At 36.3% G+C, this 9,250-nt stretch overlaps 1 protein-coding gene across 2 annotated transcripts; it reads left to right on the top strand.

The window, feature by feature from the left end:
- Positions 1-750: 750 nt before the first annotated feature.
- On the top strand, positions 751-7,185 carry slc66a1 (solute carrier family 66 member 1). 2 transcript variants are annotated; one of them, XM_079896381.1, is made up of 9 exons: positions 751-1,037; positions 2,078-2,144; positions 2,324-2,495; positions 3,170-3,299; positions 3,470-3,557; positions 3,838-3,998; positions 4,101-4,193; positions 5,651-5,836; positions 6,911-7,185. In XM_079896381.1, the coding sequence occupies exons 3-9, from the start codon at positions 2,326-2,328 to the stop codon at positions 6,995-6,997; spliced, it is 915 nt and encodes a 304-aa protein (XP_079752507.1). In that variant the 5' UTR covers positions 751-1,037; positions 2,078-2,144; positions 2,324-2,325; the 3' UTR covers positions 6,998-7,185. The 2 variants fall into 2 exon arrangements, with proteins under 2 accessions (XP_079752507.1, XP_079752508.1); XM_079896382.1 differs by lacking the exon at positions 751-1,037 and adding an exon at positions 1,825-1,995.
- Positions 7,186-9,250: the final 2,065 nt, after the last annotated feature.

Genomic DNA, 9,250 nt, shown 5'->3' with positions numbered 1-9,250 from the left:
TGTATGATAAAGTTTATCATATGGTCCACCTGCTTCCTTTGCATGTGTATTTTCTTATTCCTACAGTTTAAATCCCTTCTATAGGAGAACATTTGATCTTTATTTTCAATAAAATGGTGACCTCTGTATTGTTTTAAAGTTTAATCATAGACCCTTCAAAAGCTATAAAACATAGTAAATGTGTGTCTGTGGCACCTGGCAAAACCAAGTACTAAAGTATTTTCAACAATCATGGCTTTTTATTCCAATAATATATAAACTACAGTAATGCCAGTGTACATTTATAAGGGTTACAGTCTTAAATGTTGAGGGAAAATTTTTAAAATATTAAACTAGTTTTTTATTAGAATAAAGGCAGTTTTTTTAAAAAAATATCTTTTTAAAATGATAAAAACCCTTTTAAATTAGAATACATTTTGTGAAAATTGTGTATCATATTTTCACCAAGTGATTGCAACAAAATCACATTGACATACATTCAGACTATTCTATATAATGAAGGTAGATTTGAATTAAAAGGTTAAACTGTTTCATGCCAAAAGTATTTTTTTAGCTGTCAGATTGGGGCAAGCTGTAAATACTAAATTTACTTTGTCACATGTCAGAATGGTTTGATATTCATGCAATGATATTTGATATTTATGGAAATTTAATTCATTTAGACATGTTTCCACAAATGCAAAAAACCTGTGTTCAGTCAGTGTATTCTGTATTGTATCTTGTTTCCTGGGCAATAACAGTGAACAGTCAAGACTTTAAGTTATCTCTATACAGATCATGGCTTAACAAACGAACCTACCATGAGAAATACTCGATGGTGACAACTAGAAATCTTTACCTCTTCATTTTATACATTCTGCGCCCTATACACTCGTGTAAACATACATGACTCCATTACTGTAGGCTTATACTCGTGTAAGAAATCGTTTTTTGCGTCACGTTTTGCTGAATGGGCAATTGTGAAGTCAGGCGTGATGATCAGCTGATATGAGCGGATCTGTTCGAGTCTGGAGGTGACGGAGCGTTACTTTGACAAGGTAAAGAAAACGTTTAAACTGATTTTTTTTGTTAAGAACACCTATACTTTTTCTTTAAACACACGTAACTTATTTTAGTTAGAAATGTTCATTTACACGCGGCTCGAAGCTCTGGACGCAACAGTTAATCAACAGTGTTCTGCTACAAAACATTCATTTCACACCGTTTTGTTAAAATGTGAGACATGTTGATCACCATGTAGTGCCTCTTTGTTTGACACTCCCCGACCAAAGCAAATTCAGTGGGAAAATGACCTGTACATATTTATTGTTACAAAGGTTAAGCATCAGTAATATATATTGTTTATTAGATAGCCTAAGAGGTTTTTAGCATCAAAGTACTATTGTTTATTAGATAAGAGGTTTTTTTAGCATCAAATCATAGTGAGACTTTAGTTTCTTTCCTTAATCGGTGATTGCGAAAATGACAAGCTACGACTTGCACACTGAAGGGTTTGGTTTAAACCATAGACAGTATGGTTTAAAAACTGCTGAACATTTTGAACAGATTATTCAAATGAACCGGTTCACAAAACTTATCTGAATGATTCATTCACGAATCTGAATCATTCGAGCGGTTCTACATCAGCAGTTGAAATGATACCAATGTTTGCCTCTTAATTACATGAGTTTTATCAAAGCTTAAAGAAACAATGCTTATATATATTATAAAACGCTAAAAAAATTTTTTATTGTTTAATGTAATTCCAGAGTAACAGGCCTTTATCACAGTCGAACGCGGAAGTGTGATAAAGGCCTAACAGCTTTAACGGAACGTTTGTGTTTCATGAAACACGTGACGCATTTACGTCACGACGCAAAATAAAGCTGAATCGTTCTTTTAACCGAACTGTCAAACGAACTGCTCTAACGAAACTATTCGCAAACACGAGTCGGACTTCCCATCACTAGAGCGAGGCGTGTGATCTTGTCTAAATCACTCTGGCGCTGCTTTACTGTATGATGACGTCGCGCTTCAACCATCCAATCACAGCGCTAAGTCCTCATTGTTTTGACGACTTGTTTGTTTTCTTCTCTAGGTGACCGCGGCATAAGATCCGCATACTTCTACAGTTCTACCTCAGCAGCTGAAGATCTACACCACAGGTAATGCGCTAATGTATTTGTATTTATTTGTAATGTCTTCTGCTTCAGCTATACGTGTTTTAACAGCACTGCACTCACTGTTAACGTTTGCCGTATCAACAACACATCTGGTTTCAGAAGAACATGCAAATTAGGTGGATTTTTATTTCTGTTATGTTTCATTACTGCTGTTTTTCAAGTGATGTCGGACGGGCTTGTGCTCGGTGGTGATGGAAACTTCAGCTCTCTCTGCCCACATGGGATCGAGTGGATCTGGTATGGACTTGGGGAATGTGCCCAGGGCTCCAGGGACGTTGCCAGTGTAGTTCTGGGACTGCTGTCAATAGTTTGCTTCATGGTGTCCTCACTACCGTAAGTACGCCAACTCTTATAAGAGGATGATGTTGCTCTGTGTATGCCTCAGTTTTGCCATATTAGAAATAAAATGTTCATTCAGGCACAGCGATAATTTTGAACACTCATACACTGCTATTCAAAAGGTTGGTGTCAGTAAGATTTTAATGAAATTAATACTTTTTATTCAGCAAGGATGTTTTGAATTAATCAAAAGTGACAGTAAAGACAATTTCTATTTAGTATAAATGCTGTTCTTTTGAACTTTCTATTCATCAAAGAATCCTAAAAAAAAAAAAAAAAGATCATGGTTTCCACAGAAATATTAAGCAGCACAACTGTTTACAACATTCATAATAAGAAGAAATCTTTCTTAAGCAGCAAATCAGGACATTAGATTGATTTTTGAAGGATCATGTGACACTGAAGGCTGGAGTAATGAGCTTTATCATTACAGGAATAAATTACTTTTTAATTCAAACAGAAAACAGTTTTTAAACTGTAATAATATTTCACAAAATTAGTTTTTTATTGTATTTTTGTACCAAATAAATGTAGTCTTGGTGAGCATAAGAGACTAATTTCAAAAGCATTAAATTCAATTTTACAGACCCCAAACTTTTGAACGGTAGTGTAAAGAGACATTTTGTACATGATAAGCTATAATGAGATCATACTGTCTGTTACTGTAGGCAATACTACAACTCCTGCAAGACAGGGAATATGGACAGCGCTCTGTCTATTTGGTTTCTGTTATTGTGGCTGGCAGGTGACTCGTGTAATCTTATTGGATCGTTCTTAGCCGATCAACTTCCACTACAGGTGAGGAACATTTTTCATTTGTTGCATTGGATAAAATCTCTGCTAAATTAATTAATATGTAGATTCAAGAAAATCACCCTAATATTAATTCAGATGTAGTTTAAAGTAAAGCCTGTTTATATTATTATTATTATTATTTTATATTCCTCAACCCCTTGTTTCTCCTTTAGAAATACACTGCAGTGTACTACGTCCTGGCAGACATGCTAATGCTGTTTATGTACATGTATTATAAACTAAAGAATAAAGCATCTAGGGGTGAGTTGGAAATCATGCCTTACTTGAGACTTGTAATGTTGGTTGAATGTGTTGTGAGTAGGCTATATGTAATTGCTTTCATTCATTTTTAATGTAATATTTACATTTTATTTTATTTCAGCTTCCCACAACTGATTTTTAATAGCTTTAGTTAACAATAACACTGCTTGAGAACCTCTCTACTGTATATTCCTCCCCGACCCTCGGCCTTCACAGTCTGTTATAAGATTGTGCTGATGCCTGAAACACTGATTCATGGAACTGTCTTTCTCCTCTGTAGAGAGTAACAGTGCATTGCTAAATGCAGTCAGTATGCTGTGTCTTCTGGGAATTACATCTTCCCTCCTTAGCCTCCCTCGCTCTGCCCTAGAGGATCAGATTCCCGCGGGGTTCAAGGGTCGGGCACTGCTGGCCGTGGAGGGGGACAACGGTTCGGTGCAGGTAACTAGAGTTGCTTTTATCATTGAGTTGAGTTGCGTTGCACTTAATTTATTTACGTGGTTTCAGCATTGGTTTGGGACTTAATGTTTTCATGTTTTTCAGCCCTTCTCAACAAAGGAGATTATAGGCTTTACCATCGGCTCTTTTTCTTCAGTTCTCTATTTATGCTCCAGATTGCCACAGATGTACACTAATGTAAGTTTTACATTGATGTTGATTCTCACATACTCTATCAAGAACATGTCCAGGTCATATTTTACCCCATACTTAAAAGAAAGACATTTTAATTGATTTATAGTTTTCTTCTGTTTTAACAAAATATATATATAGTCTATTTTTTTAGGACTATTAAACCAGGGTGCACACTGTATGAATTTGGCCACGATTTGGCTGAGACAAATTTTGCGAATCCTAAGATTCCTCTGATCCTTGGCCAAAATCAGAAGACTTTGATCACTAGTTTGACATGTTTACCGACAGCCGATTAATGACCATTGTGATTTAAAATTAACCTCTGACGAAATACTGGCAGTGTCCAGTAGTGCGACTTCTCCTACGACCAACCGTCAAATCTAAAACCAATAGGAGCGCAGAACCTGACGACGCAATTAGAATGACAACAATAAACCACCACTTGCTTCACACACATCGTCTTCATTTTTTCTTTTCTTATCTTTGCAAGATAAGCCATGGTCAAAATTAAATATAGAATAACTTATTATTTAGATATTCATACAACAGAATATTCTGTGGGCCATGAAAGTTTTGTGAATATGATACAACATGGCTCCTGCTGGCTGGCAACTTAAAAAAACACTGGCAAGTGTCATTTGATGTGTGCTTTTAATACAGCTACAATTATTATTTCATTCATACATATCTGAATGCATATGTAGCATGAATCTTTAAATTAAATGTATACATATGTTGCTTCTGAGGCTACATTCACACTGCGAGCCTTAGTGCTCAAATCCAATTTATTGCTTGGATCAGATTTTATTTTTGTATAGCTGTTCACATTGTGGTTTTAAATGTGGCCAGTATCAGATTCCAGTGTGAGCAGATCATGGTCCTGAACTGACCAGCATGCGCAAAAGAACGATAAAAAGACTTCAAACAGCACGCTGACATACGGAAGTAAAAATGAAGAACATAAAGTAAACGATTACGCGCTTATAGTGTGATCTGCCACAGAAGTCAGCGAATTTTAATGCACAGCCAAGATAAAAAACAAAGAGAATAGAATATTTAAACATTTATGATACAAGCCCACGTTTTGCTTGTATATTTGTCACTGTAATTCTTTCAACTGACACCTTTCACAACAGTCTTGATAACTTTGGGTATGTGTGATAGCCAAAGTGACTCCTGTGAACAGAACTGTGTGATGTAAAACTCTCTTGAATTCCGATATGACTGTTCAGATTGAGGTCGCATTGCAAATCATCTGACCTGTATTGGAACCCCATTATGGAAGTGGCCCAAATCTGAATTGAAATCAGATTCCATGTGGTTTGTGCTGTTCACTCTGTCATGAGAAAAACAGATCTGAGTCACATATGAGCAAAAAAACCCCATCATATTTAGGCCACATTTACCTGCAGTCTGAACGTAGCTTTAGTGTAATGTAAATATATCTTGCTGTCTTGCAGTATCGAAGGAAATCAACAGAGGGCGTATCTTTTTTCCTGTTTGCTCTGGTAATTCTGGGAAACACAACATATGGCATCAGTGTGATAATGAAGAACCCAGATCCAGGGCAGGGAGAGACCAGCTACCTCGTGCACCACCTCCCCTGGCTCATCGGCAGCCTGGGAACGCTCTCACTGGACCTTATCGTATCCTTTTAAGCCACTGAGCTGGGAGAGGATCATTGAACACAGTCCTCATGGACCTACTACAGCCACAAAAAGATGTGAAATGGAATATGGAGGACTAAACGGGCTCATGAAATGTTGTGAGAAAAATTCCATACAAAAAGTCATAATGCATAATTTATTTTAGTATCTTTTTATATATTTGAATATATAAATGTTTTATTTTAATAATTGAATAATGGATTAATGTTTTACACAATGCATCAGGTTTAACTGTGTTGGGAAAAATGCATAAATTGATTAATTGACTAAGGTTTGTTTTGAGAACATGCAGTCAAAGGTCAAGTGACTGATATTATAGACAACATTGCATAAATGTCTGAGTTATCGTGTGTTTGACATTCTGGATCACTTGAGGTCACGTATATTGACAAAACTCTGATCGTTGCCAAAGCATCCAACTACATTTCTGAAGTCATGTGACTTCCTTTCATGTGAAGCACATTTGTCAGAATCCCCTGAGCACTGAGCCTTGTTGTTTAAAGGGGTCATCGGATGCAAAATTAACTTGTGTGGTGTTTGCATATAAATGTGTCTTTGCAGTGTGTGGACACAACCACCATTCAATGAAAAAAATCCATTCACTATCCTCAAAAAGCCTAAACACTCTCAATAATCAAGCCGTTTGGATTTTCTGAGAAATATGATGACGTATTGCTCATGCTTCGCCCACGACCACTGACGGACTGTCCCGTATTTGCATATTTCCGCCCTCAGCCGTTTGTACACTTTCCACCTAGACAGGTTGCCATGGCAGCACTTTACTTGTCTTGTGTCACATGCTCCATGGAAGAGAGGGGTGGGCTGAGCAGTTGCTCATTATCATTTAAAGAGACAAGAGTTTTTGAGGAGGTAAAATTGGAGTTGTTTTACACAACCATTGAGGAATTTTAACCAAAGTATGTTACAAACTTTACACGAAGACCCTAAAGAATCGTAGCACCTTGTGAAAAATGGGCATTCGATGACCCCTTTAAATTCATTCAGGATAGTTTGAAAATGTATCATCTTTTTTGCCTTAACGCTTTTCTTCAGATATCCGTGCAGTTCATGATGTACAGCAAATCTCCTCGGGTTTCTGCAGATGGAGATGAAGAGACTGCTGCACTCCTCCAAGACTGAACTATTCCCATTCCTGCTGTGATTGGATGAAATGCTGAAGATGTTTTTTTGAGCATCACATTTCCACAGCCACAGCTGACAGACGGTTTTTTTTCCCTAATAGTTTAAAAAAAATCATGTACATTTTCTTTTGTACAGTAGAATAAACGTTGCATTTGGCAGCTCTATCAGTCTTGACTGAGAAAGAACTGTGAAAATGAGCTGCCGTCAATCTGTGTACTGTAATGATAGGCTGTTTACATGTAATCTATTATAGAAATGTTTTACTATTGTAAAGATGTTTTTAATCTTTATATTGTTGCCTTTGATTTGATTTTGCACTTCACCTTTCAGTCACTTGGTAACTTCTTTTATTGAAGTTCTTATTTTTAAGTCTTATTTGACTTTTTGTTGTTGTTGTTCTCTCTATCACAGCACAACATTCACTAAAGATTTATGTTTTTCTGAGGCCAAACTTGCTTGAACTGTTTCTTTATTTGGTGTGTGTGTGTGTTGGTGTGTGTGTGGTGTTTAGGTAAGCCCTATGTTATTATGGAGACAAAATGTCCCCACAAAAATGGCAATATCCAAAATCCTTGTGGCGACGTTTTTTGGTCCCTATGTTGAAAATAGCTTATAACTCATACTAAATGTTTTTTGAAAATGTGAAAAAGCAGAAAGATTTTGAGGTGGATAGGTTTAGGATTAGGGGGATAGAATATAGAGTTTGCACAGTATAATAAAGCAATAACGAAATGCAGGCAGAGCTGAATGTGAGTTGACAGTGGATTGCCGCATCACTGGTACCCACTGTTGAAGACGCATTTCGACTTGGAGGCCGAAGGTCAGGTTCATCCCCTGGAGAATCTTGATGAATCTCAATGGTAATTCTTATTTCCAAATAAATGATCTATTTTAGGGTAGATTTAAAGTTATTAAAACGCGTGATTTTTACGTTCTCAGTACAGGTGTTTTAATGGTGTTTGTTATAAATAAAGGATCTGTTCAGAAACCTTGTAGGTTGCCCTACTCTGCCTTCTAAGGCAGTAAATTAAATGGAAACTTAAACAATCTCCATGTCACAGTGGGTTGCAGGAAGGCAGACGGAGAAGAGGATATATTTTCAATTCGAAGGTTTAATTTAATTAAACACAGGACAGCAGAACAGGTAGCAACACAAACTAAATATAACGGAGATCGGACAACGACTGACTGAACAGACGGAAATTAAATACAAACACAGACGACACTGATTAACAGAACACAGGTGATACAGATGATGATGATTGACTAAATAGGTGATACAACTGAACTGAAAATTACAGTAACCATAGAAACGAAGGAGTGGCGGGAAAAGAACAAAGGAAAACAGGAACCAATCACAACACAAACTGAAAGTCCAAACAAGCACTGACACGTGACACTCAATCAATGTTATTTCAGTATTATTCATATTCTACTATAGTAATTATTAGTACTTTGAATTTGCTTTTATTTCTACATTTTCAGATTTCACTGTAATTTTAGTTTTAGTCATTTTTCTATGCGATTTTGTCATTTTGAATTTTTGATTCCGTTTTAGTCATTTTAGTACTTGAACAAACTTATTTTATTTCAGTTAGTTGCTAAAGCACGTTATTTTTTTTCATCTAATATTTTTTATTTTATTTCAGCTTTATTTAAATTGAATGAAAATGATTATTAATAGTTTTAGTTAATAATAACAACACTGATCTCCTGGCGCAAGTCTCCTCACACCAAGTATGTATACTGTATAGAAAATTACACAGCAGCAAAAAAGTTTTTTAAAAACTTTTACACTCTTGCCGCTGGTTTATTTTTTCCCCCTGCAGGTTAAAGGTTTGACATATTGCATAAATTTGACTGAAATGCTTGAAATGTATTGAAATATTTTACATTCGACCAAAGATAAAACTGCTAGACATTAAGTTATGTGAAGAAGGGCCACTGGGATCCTCAATTTGAGCTGTGTTTATGATCATTACTTTACAGTGGTTTTCAGTTTGCATATCAGTGACTGTAAAATATGTATTTTAGGTATGGGAGTGGCATATTTGCATAGACAGTAAAAGAAATGGACACAGCGACCCCATTGGATTCAACGGAGAAAAGTTAAGTCAATTAGAAGCACTCACTTCCTGATAGCCGAGCGTACTGTGCAGACTCACACTGAGCTCGACGACGTAGATGTGACGTGAGCAACCCGTCTGTCTTCTAGTAGCTGTGCCAAGCGAAATCTCAATCATTCCCTTA

The sequence above is a fragment of the Squalius cephalus genome (genome assembly GCF_949319135.1).
Source record: "Squalius cephalus genome assembly, chromosome: 16".
NCBI lineage: Eukaryota > Metazoa > Chordata > Actinopteri > Cypriniformes > Leuciscidae > Squalius > Squalius cephalus.
The sequence above is the reverse complement of the archived record's forward strand: the minus strand, read 5'-3'. Positions and strand labels throughout refer to the sequence as shown.